At 43.8% G+C, this 19,153-nt stretch overlaps 1 protein-coding gene across 3 annotated transcripts in view; it reads left to right on the top strand.

The window, feature by feature from the left end:
• The window catches only part of LOC137653558 (centromere-associated protein E-like), an 892,913-nt gene that overhangs the window by 631,716 nt on the left and 242,044 nt on the right, over positions 1 to 19,153 (top strand). For all 3 annotated transcript variants that reach the window (XM_068387057.1, XM_068387056.1, XM_068387055.1), the window contains 2 exons: positions 10,214 to 10,388; positions 11,808 to 11,909. In XM_068387057.1, coding sequence (XP_068243158.1) covers positions 10,214 to 10,388; positions 11,808 to 11,909 — 277 coding nt within the window. The remainder of the gene's footprint in view (positions 1 to 10,213; positions 10,389 to 11,807; positions 11,910 to 19,153) is intronic.

The following is a 19,153-nucleotide window of genomic DNA, read 5'->3' as shown; positions in this document are numbered from 1 at the left end:
AACTAGGTTGGTACCCCTGCTTTATTTGATGGCGTCATGTTTTTGACATGTTATTTCGGTACTTACCGCTTCATTAACTAGGTTGGTACCCCTGCTTTCCATCTGCTGAAGGCGTCATGCTTCCTCCCTTACCACTCACCTGAGTCCCTCTCTCGCCATGTTATTTCTGCATGCCTAACCTTACTTACGTGATTTCGCTTTTAATTCATTAATTATTTTTATGTATTTGTGCATTAATATTATATTTATTGCTTTACTCCGTTATGATCATATTTTTGGGATTTTCATGTCATGTTGAGGGGATCTCCAGTTGGTAGCCCTGTCTACCACTACGCACTGGTGATTCCCCGGTACCATAACCCCCCCCCCCCCCACAGGTTGGGGAGGCTATTCCATCCCCCCCCTCCTCCAGTGTACACCCTTCCTCTCACTCGATGGTTGTTGGTTATGACATACGGGTCAAGTATGCTTGTTCCTCAGTCTTCCCTCAACGTTCCGACATATTGAGGACTGAGTGTACCCACGGGGTGTGACTTAGTCTCATTCATTCATACCGGGCGGTTTCGTTTCCCCCCCTCCCGTCGCCCCGATTGGCCATCGGTCGGGGGAGGGGGAGGGCCGGGACCACCGGGGACTATCACACGTGATTAGTCGGTATAACTGCACCTTGGTGTAACCTTGCTTTTAGCTATGGTTGTAAGAATGAGCACTTATATTAGGAGTGTCCCCACCTACGGTACCTCCTGCTATTATCGTCCGCATAGGACTTATTAATATCCCATATCATTATATTATATTCTACATGAATCATTACCTTCGTCCCGGTACCTCCGGTAGGGTAGTGGGGGTTCCATTGGCTCCCCCCGCGCTCTCCCGTTGTACCCTCCCGTCATCAGACATCGGAGTCTCCGGGCTCTTAACTACAAGATCTGTTGACACTGACACAGTTTTGATTAATATCCTCCCTCCGGGAGCCCTATTCATTACAGACATTAGTTTTAGATCATAATTGGAGTTCTCTATTTATGTATTTTAAGGATGTATCTTAAGTTACTTTAAGTTTACTTCAAGTTACTTTAAGTTTACTTTAAGTTTACTTTACCAACCCTGTTCCCCGGCCCCGGGGGCCCCGGAACTAGTTATGATTATAATTATCCATCACTGTTTTTTGCATCCTTTTTCATCCCCGGCTCTGCCGGATTGCTCTTGGAATAGTCTCAGTTCTCTGCATGTTTAGTCTAAGGCTATACATTTATTTTATTAACTGGCAGGTCCCGGACCCTCCGGGACCCCTTATAGAGAAACTAGTAGATGCTCATGGACTATTCCTTTTACAGGTGGTCCGTTGCCGGATGACAGCCTGCGCGGCCGTCCTTCAACAGCCTTGCGGACATGCGGTCTGTCGGTCCCACGCTGACTGTGGGATCCAGATGGACGATATTGTTGTATGGCACCTTGACAACTGCCTTATCTGTTATGACCTTATCTCCACCCTCGCTTCAGATTCGGTGAGCCTCTTTCAGTCATTTTTGTATTTACATTCCCTTCACTGGGCAGCATCAATATTATACATACTCATTGCCTTCTGTTATGAATCTTCGGGTTCATTCATCATTTTGTCCCTCGGGTTTGCTAACCTTATCCCCGTCCTTTCAGAGTTCCCAGGCGGCTAAAACTTCAGCAAGAGCCACTTTGAAATTGTGGGTAGGCGGCTTCGCCCGTAACGTAAAGGCCAAGAATCCCTACGTCCTCTCAGAAGATTATTGTAATCTTATCTACCCGAACGCAAAATCTTCGGCAGCAGTGCTTAGGGAAGTGGCGGCCCCTATAATTGCTGACATTGCGGAAACCGTAGAACTCAATCTCGTTCAGGATACAGACATCGCTGACGACCCGGACCCCATTGAAGACAATGTTGCGGCTCTGAACTTAGACATAGAGCCCATGGTTTTAGACGAATCAGAAACAGGTAAGGTGGTAAGTGAGGCAGGTGGGTCTGGCGCTAAGACCTCTCTTCTTAGCCCCTCTTTTTCTTCAACTTCTAATAATTCTTCCTTTCAAGGTTTTGAAGGGAACCGCGAATCCTCTCCGAGATCGCACTCAGTTCCTCCCAAGGTCAAATCTCAGAAGAGACCTTTAGTGAGGACTCGTAAGAATCCTACACTACCTAGATCATCGAAGCCCAAGAAGGCTCCCCTCCCCGGAGCTCCTAGTGGCTCGACTAGCACTGCCCCTATGTCTCAGGACCCGGGAGTGCAGTCATCCCCCTTAATTACCACGACCAACTTCGACCCGGTGGCCCTCACCAATATGATGACGAGGGTCGTTACAGAGCAGATTAGCTCTATGCTTTCTGCCGTCACCAGGAGACTAGATACCCTGGAAGGAGGACTGCCTCAACAACAGCAGTTCCTCATCCCGGACGCCTCAAAACTCCCACCTTTCACGAAGAACAACCCATGGAAAATGGCGCTCCACTGTCCTTTCACGGACGGAATGTTGACCATCGAGGGTTTTGGGACCCGGCCCATTGAATATTTTGAGTTCTTCCCTCCCGGCCTTCAATTTCCTTTCCCCGGCTTCGCCCGGGTTACGGAAGAGGCTCTTGTCCGGCTAGATAAGGTCCCTAAAGAGACCGTTATCTTTCCGAAGGAACAGGCTCAGTCTGTTTGGGTTAGAACCTTAAACGAGTGGGGTTGTACAAACACCATGCTGACCCCCCACAAGAGTACTTACACCATGTTTCTTGTGGACGAACAGACCCCCACTCCTTGCGTCACCAAAATGGTTGAATTAGCCCTTCAGGTAGTGGCCGAAGATAAACCTTTGCCACAACTCCGGGAGACAGATCCTACATCTCTGCTGCTCCCATCAGATAATGAATGTTGGCTTAACATTCAATCGACATTCACTTCTGGTAAGCTATCCGCCGACTGTGCATCGACGCAATTCAGTGAACGCCTCCCAAGACTACCTGAAACCTTAAACCGACTCGAGTTCGAGTCCCGGTCTAGGTTTAGCCGGAGCCTCAACGTCTCGACTATGGCGGAGATGTTTTCTCTTACCTATGACGAGGAACACGCCTTTAAGGTTATGACTAAAGCCACCCTGCAATCTTTGTTAGCAGATTGCTACGACTTCTTGGTGGCCAAAAGACGTTGCCGTAGGCATGTCTTATCTGAAGCTACTATCCGCCATGAGCCAAATAAGCTCATTAAAGCCTCTGCTTGGGGTCCGGACCTATTCCCGGAGGACATGGTCAACTCGGTATTGAGCGAAGCTGCCAGAGTGAACCAGAGCCTCAAAGTCCGTTGGGGTCTCACTCCCAAACGGAAGTTCGAACAATCGAGCATTCACTCCCGGGGCAGAAAGAGGCTACGCCCTTATAGCTCCAATCAATTCCGCCAACCTCTTCAAGTAGTCCAGTCGGTCCCGGTCTCTCAGGGCATCCAGCCCTCTACCTCCAAGTCTCAGCCCCAGGAGAAGTATGTCCTCGTCCCTGAAAGCCAAGTGGCCTCGAACTCGTTTAAATCTCCTGTTTATAACCCGGTCTATGAGTCCCGGGTTTCCTCCCAAGGATACCAACGAGGCAAGGGCCCCGGTTCGAGAGGTTCTTTTCAGAACAGAGGCAAAGGGAGATATTTCTCCCGTGGAAAAGGGTCACGTGGTGGCCGAGGCGGTAAAACCTCCAACTACTGAAGGTCTTCAGGTAGGAGGGAGACTTTATGTGTTCCGGAGTCGCTGGAGGTTCAGTCCTTGGGCCTTCAGCATAATCTCCAAGGGCCTGGGGTGGAGTTGGATAGAAGGGCCTCCTCCACCGAACAAATTCCATCAACCCTCGACACCGGACCTACTTCTGTTTACCCAAGATCTTCTTCGCAAGAACGCGATCAAGGAAACGAAATATCTGAAGTTTCAAGGTCGCTTATTCAGCGTTCCGAAGAAAGACTCCGACAGCCGGAGGGTCATCCTCGATCTGTCCCGACTAAACTTGTCCATTCAATGCGACAGGTTTCACATGCTTACCGTCTCGCAGGTGCGAACCTTGCTTCCCCGTGGGGCCGTCACCACCTCCATCGATCTTACCGATGCTTACTATCACGTTCCTAGGATTCAGACTGGACGACAAGGCTTACACGTTCAAAGTGATGCCTTTCGGGCTCAACATCGCGCCCAGAATCTTCACGAAACTGGCGGAATCGGTCATTCAGGAACTCCGATCCCACGGAATCCAAGTCGTCACATACCTGGACGATTGGCTAATCTGGTCAGACAACGTCGAGGATTGTCTCAAGGCAACAAACAAGGTGATCCAGTATCTTCAGTTTCTGGGATTCCAAATAAACTTCGGAAAGTCTCGTCTGACACCAGAGACCAGATTTCAGTGGCTGGGATTACGGTGGGACCTACGTTCTCACACTCTGTCTCCCCAGGTCCAAGAGGATAGAGATTGCGAAAAATACCAAACGCTTTCTCGGGGAAAAGATAACTTCCAGAAGGAACCAGGAGAAGATTCTAGGGTCCCTACAATTCGCTTCAGTGACAGACCTCCTTCTGAAAGCGAAACTGAAAGACATCAACCGAGTTTGGCGCTCCAGAGCGTACAACAAACGTCGAGACAAGAAGACACGCCTTCCTCCCATTCTTCGGAAGAGGCTTCTCCCATGGACAACCGCCAAGAGCCTATCAAAGTCGGTTCCGTTGCAGTACCCCCCTCCAAGGATAGTCATCCACATGGATGCCTCCCTATCAGGTTGGGGAGGCTACTCCCAACACAGGAAGGTTCAGGGCCTTTGGTCCGCAATGTTCCAACAATTTCACATAAACGTCCTGGAGGCCATGGCTGTCTTACTAACCTTGAAACGTCTTTCCCCGGCCAAGAAACAACATCTGAGGATAGTCCTCGACAACGAAGTCATAGTCAGTTGTCTAAACAGAGGGGGCTCCAAGTCAGGTCCCATCAATCACGTGATGGTGGCAATCTTCTCCCTGGCGGCCTCAAACCAATGGCACCTATCCGCCGTCCATCTGGCTGGAGTTCGGAACGTTGTGGCAGACGCACTCTCCAGGACGGTACCGTTGGAGTCAGAATGGTCACTAGATCGCAAATCCTTTCAATGGATCCTCTCCCAAGTGCCGGATCTCCAGGTAGACCTCTTCGCGACGGAATCCAACCACAAGCTGAAATGTTATGTGGCCCCCAACCTGGACCCTCGGGCTTACGCCACGGATGCCATGTCTCTCGACTGGAACACCTGGGAAAGGATTTACCTTTTCCCACCGGTGAACCTACTGATGAAAGTGCTGGACAAACTTCGAACCTTCAAAGGTCAAGTAGCCCTGGTGGCCCCCAATTGGCCCAAGAGCAATTGGTTTCCTCTTTTACTGGAGCTGAATCTCCACCCTCACCAGATTCCCAACCCGACTTTGACCCAGATAGTACAAACGTGCACTGTGTTCGCTTCCTCAAACATTCAGAACACCCTAACTTTATGGACTTCATGAAGTTTGCGGCACACAAAGGGGCTAACATAGACCCCCAGAATACTTTATTCTTAGAATCTGACAAGAGAGACTCCACTCTTCGTCAATATGACTCAGCGGTCAAAAAACTAGCAAAGTTTTTGAAGGATTCTAATACTGACTTTATGACACTAAACCTAACGGTAACCTTTTTTAGAACCTTGTTTGAGTCGGGCTTAGCAGCTAACACTATTACTACCATCAAGTCTGCCTTGAAGAAGATTTTTCTAATCGGCTTTAATATAGATCTAACAGATTCATTGCTAGCTTCGATCCCAAGAGCCTGTGCCAGACTGAGACCATCTTCTCGTCCTAGCTCGATTTCCTGGTTTCTCAATGATGTTCTTAAACTAGCGTCAGAAACTGTCAACGATTCATGTGAGTATATCCCTCTACTCAGAAAAACTCTCTTTCTCGTGAGTTTAGCATCTGGCGCCAGGATTTCGGAATTAGCTGCCTTATCAAGGGACCCAGGCCACATAGAGTTCCTTCCGTCAGGAGAGGTCCTCCTCTCCCCAGACAAGGTCTTCTTGGCCAAAAATGAAGACCCTCAGAATAGATGGTCCTCCTGGAAAATTATCCGTCTCCCTCAGGATCCTTCCCTATGCCCGGTTACCACTCTAAAGTCCTTTCTATCAAGGACTTCCTATAAGACCTCGGGACCCTTGTTCATCAGGGAGCGGGGAGGGACTATAACTTTGAAAGGGATCAGACAACAGATCTTGTATTTCATTAAACAGGCCAATCCAGAGTCTTTTCCTCACGTCCACGACATTCGGGCGGTAGCAACCTCAATAAATTTTTTCCATCATATGAACTTTACAGATCTCTCTAAATATACCGGATGGAAATCCCCCTCAGTGTTCAAGCGGCACTATCTTAAACATTTAGAGGCCCTTCAACTCGCTACCGTAGCCGCAGGGAGCGTGGTATCCCCCGGACAAATTCCTTCTAACTAATTCCTGAATCCGATATCTTCCACCTTCTTCCTCTTACCTGCCTCACTTACAGTTCCTACCTGAGTTCGGTTTGTTATATCACACCCATGGGTGTTCCCATTTCGTAACATTGCTTATTTTATTATCATTGTTCAATTTACTTTTACCATACGAACTGTATTTCTTTAGTGTCCAAGTTTATATAGTTTGTTCCAGTGTTTGACCTTAATTGGTTTTATTTCAAGTTTAATGTTCATTTGTCTTCCCTTCCTGGGATATTATACCTTATCATGCTGATGTTATTAAAGACGACCGTCTTCTACGTTAACTTTTGATTAAACCACTGTTTGTTATGTTGATTTTAATTCGTTCCCTTATAGTTAATGAAGTTTGGGTTCGTTTTCTCTGGTACTATTTCACTGGGCGGCACAGGGATTGAGCCCAGAAAAGGGATTTTGACGAAGGAAAAATCTATTTCTGGGCGAGAGACCTGTGCCGCCCAGTGAACCCACCCTAGTTGCTCCCCCCCTGATCAGACCCCAAACTTAGGGTGCTGTAAGGAGTGATGGGCAAGCGTGGGTAGAGTTAGTAGTACTGGTCTGCGAGGCAGGGGAGGTTGAACTGCACCTCACTATTGAGGGATTTCGAAGAGGAGAAGTCTAAATGGTACGAGACCTCTGGTATTTCGCCCCAGTCTATACCGACACCATTAGGTGAGCGAGCTAGTTCAACCTAGCATTCCTATACATTTTTTCTCTGGTAATATTAGCAGTTATATTCCTTTGAAATGGTGCTTTAGGAGCATTTCACTGGGCGGCACAGGTCTCTCGCCCAGAAATAGATTTTTCCTTCGTCAAAATCCCTTTTATATATATATATGTATATATATATATATATATATATATATATATATATATATATATATATACATGTGTATACATACATACATACATACATACATATATATATATATATATATATATATATATATATATATATGTATATGTATGTACTTACATACATACATACATATATATATATATATATATATATATATATATATATATATATATATATAAATATATGTATATATATATATATATATATATATATATATATATATATGTATATATATATATATATATATATATATCTATATATATACATATATCTTTTATCTCTCTTGATAGCTCAGTCGGTAGAGTCGTTGCTGGCATAGTTTCCGGCCCACAGGTGGGAGTTCGAATCTCCACCCGGCCAGAAGCAGTTACCATAAAATGAATTCCAAGTGGATATATTTTCCCTAGATAGAATTCGGTATTAAATGCCATTCGTGGGTGATATTACATTGATTGAAATCACGTGTGCTTGTGATATATGTTCATTTAAAATGACCACGTGTAGCAAACTCACGATTCAGCTATAATGGTGATGGGTTTATTTCAAGTCTATGAACACATTCCTGAATTCGACAGGAATATGTACGGGGATTTGTCATAAACTTTTATCTCTCTTGATAGCTCAGTCGGTAGAGCCGTTGCTGGCATGGTTTCCGGCCCACAGGTGGGGATTCGAATCTCCACCCGGCCAGAAGTTGTTACCATAAAATAGATTCCAAGTGGATATATATTCCCAAGATAGAATTTGGTATTAAATACCATTTGCGGGTGATATTTATATATATATATATATATATATATATATATATATATATATGTATATATATATATTTCAAATAAGCCATATATATTAATACATTAAAGTCTGGATTCTCTTAACGACCTGGGGATCAGAGCCCCAGGCGGAACCGCCCAAAGACTATGATATCGGACTAGCGGGGATTTGAACCCTCGTCCAGGATATCTGTATGCCAGTGACCATACCACTCGGCCACGAAGAAAGCTATATATATATATATATATATATATATATATATATATATATCTTTCTTCGTGGCCGAGTGGTATGGTCACTGGCATACAGATATCCTGGACGAGGGTTCAAATCCCCGCTAGTCCGATATCATAGTCTTTGGGCGGTTCTGCCTGGGGCTCTGATCCCCAGGTCGTTAAGAGAATCCAGACTTTAATGTATTAATATATATGGCTTATTTGAAATATGAAAGAAACACGTTTAAATGTGCAAAAATTTATCATATATATATATATATATATTTATTTATATATGTATATATGTATATTAATATATATATATATATATATATATATATAGAGAGAGAGAGAGAGAGAGAGAGAGAGAGAGAGAGAGAGAGAGAGAGAGAGAGAGAGAGAGAGAGAGAGATAGATAGATAGATAGATAGATAGATAGATAGATAGATAGATATTTTGGTGCATATCTTTATTTATAAGTAGCCAACTCTGGGTAGTTATTAGGTAGTTCTTTCCCCTTATGAATTGCAATTTTGGTAAATTAGAAGTACTGGCCAGCACTGCAATCGGTATGTGATTAGTTTTTCATAGAATCTGGTTTATTTTACATACAATCTCCATTGCTTGTAATATTGAGTTCCCTCTCTCAATCCCAATAATTTCTTGGAACTAATTTATCCGACAACAGAAAGAGTTGAGCTGTTAAGTGTTGTAGTCTCAAGGATCCATGTGCACTTGAATGGTGGTACTGGCTGATTGCTGGTTTTTATTTCTCTTTATTTATTTTTCAAATGTCAAGTCCAAAATACACAAGTGGAAATTAATTTCATAATAAGGAGTTCTGCTTGAGCAAGAGTTTGAATCCTTTCCACTGAGTCAAAGTAAAGGTATACAGTTGACTTTACCACAAAATTATGTTAATATAGATAAGTAAATTTTTAAGAAGAAATAGAATTATTATGATTTATCATTCTTTCCTTATTATTATCATTATCATTATTATTATTATTATTATCATTATTATTATTATTATTATTATTAATATTATTAATTGCTAAGCTACAACCCTAGTTGGAAAAGTAGAATGCTATAAGCCCAGGGGCTCCAACAGGGAAAATAGCCCGGTGAGGAAAGAAAAAAAGGTAAAATCATATATTTTAAGAAGAGCAACAACATTAGGATAAATATCTTCTATATAAATTATATAAACTTTAACTAAACAAGAGAAAGAGAAATTAGAAAGAATAGTGTGCCCAAGTGTACCCTCAAGCAAGAGAACTCTAACCCAAGACAGTGGAAGGCCCCCCAAGACTAGAGAACAATGGCTTGATTTTGGAGTGTCCTTCTCCTAGAAGAGCAGCTTACCATAGCTAAAGAGTCTTTTCTACCCTTAGCAAAAGGAAAGTAGCCAATGAACAATCACAGTGCAGTAGTTAATTCCTTGGGTGAAGAAGAATTGTTTGGCAATCTCTGTGTTGTCAGGTGTATGAGGACAGAGGAGAATATGTAAACAATAGGCCAGACTATTCGGTTTATGTGTAGTCAAAGGTAAAATGAACTATAACCTGAGAGAAGGATCCAATGTAGCACTGTTTGGCCAGTCAAAAGATGCCTTAACTCTCTAGTGGTAGTATCTCAATGGGTGGCTAATGCCCTGGCCAACCTACTACCTGATGATTTGTAGCCACTTTCTTATGGTGTATTATCTTGTACTGTTGTATGTCTTAAAAATAACAGAAAAAAAATTAGAAGTACACTGTACATAAATAATAAATAAACTTGAAAAGGATATGTGGGTTTTATGAAATATTTGAATTTTTTATTCCTTTTTATAGAGGTCTAATGAATTTATACCTGTTACAGGTTTCAGCTTCATTAGAATCAACACCTGAGACTGTTCATGAATCTCAAACTTCAAATAACTTGAAGGAGGAAAACAAAAGGTCAGAAGGGTCTGAGGATGATACTGGGTGGGTTTGTAATGATAACAGCAAAGACAAGGACAAGAAACCTGTGCAGGAATTAGTTTTACAAAAGGGTAATTATTTGATGTTTTTTTTCAATTGAAGAATCAATGCTTGTTTTATATCAATTTCTTGTAAAGGAATTCTACCTGCTGCAATAGATTAATTTTTTGAATATTTTTTATTTTTTTAAATTTATTGCTGCATATATTGCAATTGATAATATAAATTTTTTTCATCATAGCTATTAATGGTAGTCTAAATACTATTGCCATTAAATATTGTAGAGGTCATGATGATCATCATAAAGTTGAGGAACTTAGGCAAAAATCAGATGGACAAAAAAGTTGATTTTCAAATAGATATACAGTACAGGAGAGTATGTATATTTTTCACTTTTGTTCCTCAAATCTTTTGCATATATTGTGGTTTATTTTGCTTTGACTGCTTGAAATGAGAAAGACTTACAGAGAGTGGTTGTAGAGTGGTAAGATACTGGGGTGGGTTGGGTTGATAGTAAATATAGATAAGACTGATGCTATGTGAGCAGTAAGGAAGGTAGGGACAGGATAGCTATGCATGAAAGTAGAGGCTCAGTTATAAAACAGGGGGAAAACCTTAGATACTTGGGATCTACTATAAGTCAGGATGGAGGATGTGAAGTTGAAATTGAGAATAGAGTAAAAGCAGATTAGAGGAAGTGAAGGGAGGTAGCAGGAGTCAAGATCTAGAGCACAGTAATAAGATCAGTGTTAATGTATGGATTGAAAACATGGGTTCTTAAGACAAAATGAGGAACAAAGCTGGAGAGAAAAGAGATGAGAATGCTGAGGTGGATTATGGGAATATCATTGCTTGCTATTTTGGAAAGGATGAAATAAGAAAAATGGCACCCATAATAAAAATTGCAGAGGTGATTAGTGTGTTATGACTGAGATGGTGTGGCCATGTGTTGAGGATATATTGTGAATTTAATAATAGATGGAGGATATTTCATAGTAAAGAGGGCTTGGGAGGAACATATTAGGAAGAGAAGATCAAGAGAGAGACAGAGAATTAGATGGTAAGATAAGGTGAAGGATGATATGGAGAAAAGAGGTTTGGTGGAAGAGGATGCCTTTGATAGAAGGCATCGGCGAGAGTGCATCAGACATCTGTCCCCTTAATGTTGGGATAACTGTGGGAAAGAAAGAAATGGTTAATTTTTCTGTTTTTACATATCAATGTTTGACAATAGTTTAGATACTATTGCCATTAACAGTCACATTGGTGATGATGATACTTATAAAGTTGAGAAACCTAGACATAAACCAGTAGCACAGAAGAAGAGGCTTTAAAAACTTTTTAGTTGACAAATATTTTTGCTTATTTCAGTTTGTTTCCTTTTTAAGGAATGATACCAGCTGGAGTAGATATTTAGTGTATATTTTTTTACATTTTTCTTTGAATCTAATTTATTTAGTACTACTAATTTTGCTATTCTTATATTTAAGATGTTGATGGTAAAACAGATGATATTGCAGTCATCAGTCAGAATTGTGATAATAGTACTCACAATATTGAGGAATCTAGAGAGATATCCATTATACAAGCAGGTAGGTTTTCACTATCTTTTTAGTTAACAAGGTTTTTGGACTACTATTATCTGTCTATTTTGCATGAATAATACTAGTTAAATGGAGTAAAACTGTGTTCAAACACTGAATCAATTTCCCATATCAGAATAAATGGAAATAGCATGATTTGGTTTCCAACCTAAGGATGCTCCTTTTGTGGGTAATTTATGCACAAAGTTTACAATTTCAAAATGCTGTACATTACAAAGTGCATAGCAAAATAATAAAAGTTATACTTAACAGAATAAATGAATAAATATGGAATAAATGAACATTGAACTTCAATTTAACTGTTATAAGGATCTGTTTATCTGTTATAGTGGATGAGGATAAGTCCCCTTCCATAAAATATATTGGGTAACTGCCTTTGTGGGTTCTTTCCATTTTATGCCTTTTTTCTGGCACTAATTTTGAAAGTTTATAGGCTGTTCATGAATGGCAGAGGCAAGGGACAGGGACATTGTCCTAGCAAGCAGGAAAATGCCCTAGAGACTGACCATATATTTATATGATCAGTGCCCAAGCCCCCTCTCCCCCCAGGATAAGACCAGGAAGGGCCAGGCAATGGCTGCTGATGATTCAGCAGGTAGACCTATAGGCTCCCCCCTCCTTAGCTCACAAGGATGATGAGGCTGCAGACACTGAAGGAACTAACGAGTTTGAGGGGGACTTGAACCCCAGTCTGGCAATTACCAGGCAGAGACGGTACCAATAGGACACAAAAACAAATTGATCAAGAGAAGTTTTTCTCTATCTCCCATTTATGAAGTTTCTGAAATGACTTAAAAATTGCCTGTTCAGCTGGGTACTACCATATTTGTATGATAATTTTCAACAAACCTCAGCTTATTTTTCCATCATTTCCTTTAAAGGTTTAATGGCTACTCATGAGTGGCAGAGATAAGGAACAGTGGTGGCTGAGCCAGCAGGACAATACCCTAGAGACTGGTCATATTTACATATCAGTGCCAAAATCTCCTCTCCATCCAAGCTAGTACCAAGGAGGGTCAGGCAATGGTTGCTGATGACTCAGCAGGTAGACCTATATGTTCCTGCAAACCCCCCCCCCATCCATAGCTCACAAGGATGGTAAGGTTGCAGAGACTAAAAACTATCAAAATTGAGCAGGACTCTATCCCCAGTCCAGCAGATCACCAGGCAAAGATGTTACCCATAGGCCACCACTACCCAGAGAAATACATGGAGTATCCCTTCCCTTCATTTCCTCTGAAGACATTTTCTCTTGCTGTCAGGTACTGCACACAGTTCAGGTGTTGAGGTTCCTCCAATACATTCATATCTTCATCAACTTCTAAGCTCATGGACTTGTCACATGACGCAGGAATTAGATAATAGATGAGAGGCAGTGAATTAGACGACTTTTACATCGTAAGAGGATTTTTTGTCTAATTTAATTTTTACAGAAACATGAACAGAAACCTTCTTAAAAGCGAGTGAAAAATGATTTTAAATCTTGGGAATTACATAACAGATGAAATATGTATTCTCTCGCTGCTTTTCTAATTACTGGAACAGTTTATCATGATAGTAATTATCAATTATCTCTCATAGATTACATACACACTCGGGGAGAATCGACTTAGAGCAAGTTCTTCCATCAATAGAATAGCAGTTTATCTCAAGTCCCAAATCTGAATCATTAACTAAACATTACAGTCTTAATTTCTATCCAAGTCAAGCAAGAGGGAGGGCCACACAAATTACTTGTCTCACATTATAAGTCTAAGACAAAAGTTATTTCTAAGATCGCAACCTAGTGAAGTGTCGTTTGGGCATAACGATCTCCCTGCGGCGACGAGGGCATGCGGCCATCTCCCGTGCCAAACTCCCCTCACTCTACTTCCAGGATGAGTCTTTATGGCACCTGTCTCTATGAGGGTCAGGTGTTTCCACTAGGAGATAGGTGGTATCCTTTTTCTACGTGATATCTGAGATCTAGGTCGCCTAAATCTAGGTTGCCCCACCTCAAATCCCCCAGTTTTTCCAATCTCCCTCATGCTTTGACCTGGAAAGTAAAAGAATGATAACAGTTTACATTCAACTTGAATGATGCAACTCTTTCTTCAGGTCCCGTGGCTTGTGACAGAGTTTACAATACCCATGAATCTTGCGACTTAAATTAACCCCATTAATATTTTTATTTTTTCTTTAATTATTCTGTATGTGACAGACTTACCTAAAGAAAAAATGTTCTAGACCACATACTCAGTCTCAGTCTCAGTCTCAGGCTCAAAACTTCTTCCAGACAGAGTTCCTTGTTCTGGAAGAAACTTCCTCCCTCACTTTTGTCAATGAGGTTTAGAGCATAGTAAATGTTAAAGAGGTTCTTCCAAAACTCTTTAAGTGATTTAAAAACACCTTTGAAAAAGGGTTTCAGCATACGTTTTCTTAAAGTGGTCCATTACCAGTTGGTTTATGGGTTTTATGAGAGGAGTCGTATTATGAGACAAGAACTAGACAATGAAAAATTCAAACTCTCCTGACAATCATTCTCCATTTCATAAGGGGGCCTAGTACATCGTTATCCATGGCAAGCAGCGCCTTAAGTGGGAGCTATTTCTCATGGAGGTATTTTTTCACACTGGGCCCAAACTATATATGCATCCACTCTATGAAGATCTTAGTTACTTAGGCTTTACTGTTGGACCTCTACATCACCCTCAAGTTGCCCTTTATCACTTTCTTACAAACTCTAGGTCTAGGTTTTTTGGAATTTTAAACAAGTAGGACTTGTGTTTGAAGGCCCCACTTGCATTCCCACACAGCAACAGAGGTAACTTATCTTACATACACTTATACCCAGGCAAGGCCTTCCCTTCCTAGGTGATTTAAGTCCTCCTTTGAATTTTCTCCCAAAAGAGGTCAGTTTTGTTGCATGTATAAACCTCTTAAGAACTAAAGCATTTCACGTTAACTTAGATTTTAAATTTCCCAACATATTTCTCAGCAGCCTTCCCATGCCATCAACACTATGAATGCCATTTCTCTAATGTTTAGATTTATCAAACCACCCTTGCATAGCCCTAAAAATTTAACTAGAATCTGTATCATTACTTTTTCCTTGGGTGATTTTGATATTTTCTGAAATAATTTTCTTGGTAGTGGATGGCGATATGATTTAATTAAAGGTGGATTCGTTTCTTTACCTCTGCCAACAGAGTTTGAAGGAGGTTATGTTTTTGCCCCTATTTGTGTTTGTAATTTGTGTATGTGTGTTTGTCTGTAAACAGCTTCCTGGCCACAATTTTAATCAGAGTAATGATACTTGCAGGGCAGGGATTAACTTATGGAAAAAGCTGGAAATTATTAAATTTTGGAAGGTCAGGGTCATGGTAAAGAAAATTGTCCAATTTACGTAATAAGCCATAAGTTTGGACATCATTGTCACAGAGACTTCAAACTTGGTTCATATTTGAGTGTATGAAAATCCACACCATTTAATGCATATTAAGGTCAAAGGTCAAGGTCAAGCATAAGGTCAAGAAATAGGCTGCTGCGGCTGAGGTCTGCGCTCTGTTGAGTGCCTCTCTTGTATGTTGTTGGATGATCTTGAATATTCTTAGATATATTTAGGAATGAATTCTTGGGCATAAGTTATAACCTAAGTTGTAATGGTTTGGTCCCAATGCACTAGATTAAGAGGTCTGTGTGGTGTAAAAATTAATGTTTTATAAGTCTTGACATAACAAGAACCCGGCAGCCCGATGCAACCAACATCGGAGAAGCCGCCTGTCTCATATGTCTTGAGCCGCGGTGAAAATGATGTGGGCCAAGTGTGTGTGCGTGGCCGTTGCAAAGCCACGACCACCCAAAACAATATACCCAGCTACTGGCATTCTGTCGTTTCCTCCACCCTTCTTCATCTCTTTCTCACCATCATCATCATCATCACCACCAGCAAGTCCTGAGGCGACAGCACCGTGGGTGAAGGGGGCAGGCCTGAATAGCTGGAAGCCCTTAGCCCAAGACTGCACTCAGGCGGCGAGTCTAAGATTCAGTTGCTCTCTGGTGACGGTGCCGTGACACCAGAGTTCGGCAGCTGGACCCGTGACTGGGCTGGCCTATTGAGGACACCGCAGCCCACCCCACATGGGGAGGCCCCTAGAAAAGGTGGGGTAAACATCAGACACGGCAAACCCGTCTGGTCATCTCACCGCGGCTGGCGGACATCCCACTAATGCGGTCGAAATAACAAGAAAAAAATATTAACCTTAGGTGCGTGGAACATCCGCACCCTCCGAGACGTGACGAACACCAACCGCCCGGAACGACGTACAGCCCTCGTCTGCAAGGAGCTAGCCCGCTTCAATGTTGATGTGGCGGCTCTTAGCGAGACCAGACTACCCGAAGAGGGCAACATCAGGGAAGCTGGAACAAGCTACACCATCTTCTGGAAAGGCAAGGCCCTAGAGGAGCCTCGCATCCACAGTGTCGGCTTCGCCATCCGTTCCCAGCTAGTGCAGCAGCACAACCTAGCTCCCAAGGCCATCAGTGAGCGCCTGATGACTGTCCGCATCCCCATCACGCGGGACAGACATCTCACCCTGATCTCTGTCTACGCCCCTACTATGACCTCAACCGATGATAACAAAGCTGCCTTCTACACCCAGCTCGACCGCACCATCCAGGCAGTGCCCGCTAATGACAAGCTCGTTGTGCTTGGCGACTTTAATGCCCGAGTAGGCAAAGACCATCGCCTGTGGGAAGGAATCATCGGCCGCCATGGCATTGGAAATTGCAACGCCAATGGCCAACTCCTACTGGGTCTGTGTGCAGAACACCAACTTGTGGTAACCAACACCATCTTCCAGTTACCAAAGCAACAAAAGACCACATGGAGACACCCACGGTCTAAACACTGGCACACCCTGGACTACGTCCTGACCAGAGCCAGAGATCGAGGAGACGTCCGCATCACCCGATCCATGCCCGTAGCGGACGACTGCTGGACGGACCACAGACTCCTCATCTCCCGACTCTCCGTGACGACCCTACGACCACCCAGAAGGGCACCTGACAGCGTACCACACCAACGCTTTGATTGTAGTAAGCTCCGCAACTCACTGGTGGCACAGAACTACAAGGAGGCCTGCGAACAATACCTCGCAGACCCTGCGGGTCAGGCCACTGTTGAGCACCACTGGACCACCCTCAGAAACGCCATGGCCCGTGCCGCGGAGGAAATACTAGGCTACACCACCAAGAAACGGCAGGATTGGTTTGATGAGAATGATGCTACCATCTCTCTTCTCATTGAAACCAAACGACAAGCACGCCTGACTTTGGAAAACCAACCAACAGCAGCTAACAAATGTGCTCACAAGGTGGCTGAAGCTGGTTGCCAGAGGGGTATCCGTGAAGCCCAGAACATCTGGTGGCAAAGAAAAGCTGCAGAAATACAGAGTTTCGCTGACCAACGTGACCTGCGCAGATTCTATGCAGCAACAAAGGAAATATTCGGTCCCACACGGTCATCAGTGGGCAGCCTGAAGGACGCGGATGGGGCCACGACCATCACCGACAGCGAGGGCATCCTGGCCAGGTGGAGGTCTCACTTTGAGAACCTCCTCAATGACCAAGCAGACACCCCAGACGATCTCCTGCGAATAACCCCGCAGCATCCCGTCCGTCACTGGATGGCACTACCACCCTCCATCCATAACTTCAACAAGGCCCTGCAGCGCATGAAGCCCGGCAAAGCCCCAGGGCCAGACAACAACCCGTTGGAGCTCCTCACTCACGGTGGCCCCGGCTTGAGGAACCGTTTGATGCTCCTTATACTGAAAATATGGGAGACCAAGACCCCTCCCAGTGACTTCCGCGATGCAAACATCACTACCATCTTCAAGAAGGGAGACAGGGAGAACTGTAACAACTACCGGGGAATATCACTACTAAGTATCGTGAGTAAGATTTTCGCTCGGATTCTCCTTGACCGCCTCCTTATTCTCGCAGAGGACGTCCTGCCAGAGTCCCAGTGCGGCTTTCGACCTTCCCGCGGGACCATAGACATGATCTTCTGTGCGCGACAACTACAAGAGAAGAGCCTCGAACAACAACAGCCCATAATGTTCATCTTCTGGGATTTGAAAAAGGCATTCGACAAAGTACCTCGACCTGCCATGTGGGCTGTCCTCAAAAGATATGGCTGCCCACCCGATTTTGTCAAGCTGGTGCGTGCCCTCCATGACGGAATGGTTGGGAGAGTCTGCCACCAGAACTCTCTTTCAGACCCATTCCCCATCAACGGCGGCCTGAAGCAGGGCTGTGTTCTGGCCCCGACGTGTTTCTCGCTATACACCGCAGCAATGCTCAACGAGATTCCCCCAGACACACCCTCAGTCGACCTACGTTTCCGCATGGATGGAGGCGCTTTCAACCTCGCTAGACTCCGCGCCAGAACCAAGACCACCTTGTGTGCAGTGCGAGAACTGCAGTATGCTGACGACAATGCCACCCCAGGTCAGACGGCAGAGGACCTGCAGTCGTTAGCTGATGCATACAACTCTGCCTACGAACGTTTTGGGATGCAAGTCAACTCAGACAAAACCAAGACCCTCGTCCAACATCCACCAGGACTGATGCTCCCCAACTTCAATACCACAGTGAATGACCAACCGTTAGAACAGGTGGACCAGTTCTCCTACCTAGGGAGCATCCTAACATCAACTCCCACAAGCAAAAAGGACGTGGAGAACAGGATCAGGGCAGCCCACTCCGCCTTTGGCCGACTCAACTGCCGCATATTTAACAACCACGCACTGACAATGACCACCAAAATAATGGTGTTCAGGGCAGTAGTCCTCTCCACGCTCCTGTATGCATGTGAAACATGGACGCTATATAAAAACGATATTAAAAACCTAGAACGCTTCCAACAAATGAAACTGAGGCAGATCTTGAAAATCCCCTGGGAGAGCCACACCTCCAACATTGAAGTCTTAGAACGTGCCTCGCTGACCAGCGTGGAGGCCACCATCATCCACCACCGCCTCCACTGGATAGGACACGTGCATAGGATGGATCCATCTAGGCTCCCAAAGAAAATATTCTACGGAGAACTGACCCAGGGCACCAGACCACGAGGAGCCCCAAAAATGCGCTATAAAGATCAACTAAAGCGCACCCTGGCTCTAACTGACATCGATCCTTCCTCATGGGAAGAAACAGCCAGGGACAGGAAAACCTGGAGGAGTACAGTA

Source organism: Palaemon carinicauda, chromosome 14, assembly GCF_036898095.1.
Source record: "Palaemon carinicauda isolate YSFRI2023 chromosome 14, ASM3689809v2, whole genome shotgun sequence".
NCBI lineage: Eukaryota > Metazoa > Arthropoda > Malacostraca > Decapoda > Palaemonidae > Palaemon > Palaemon carinicauda.
The sequence above is the reverse complement of the archived record's forward strand: the minus strand, read 5'-3'. Positions and strand labels throughout refer to the sequence as shown.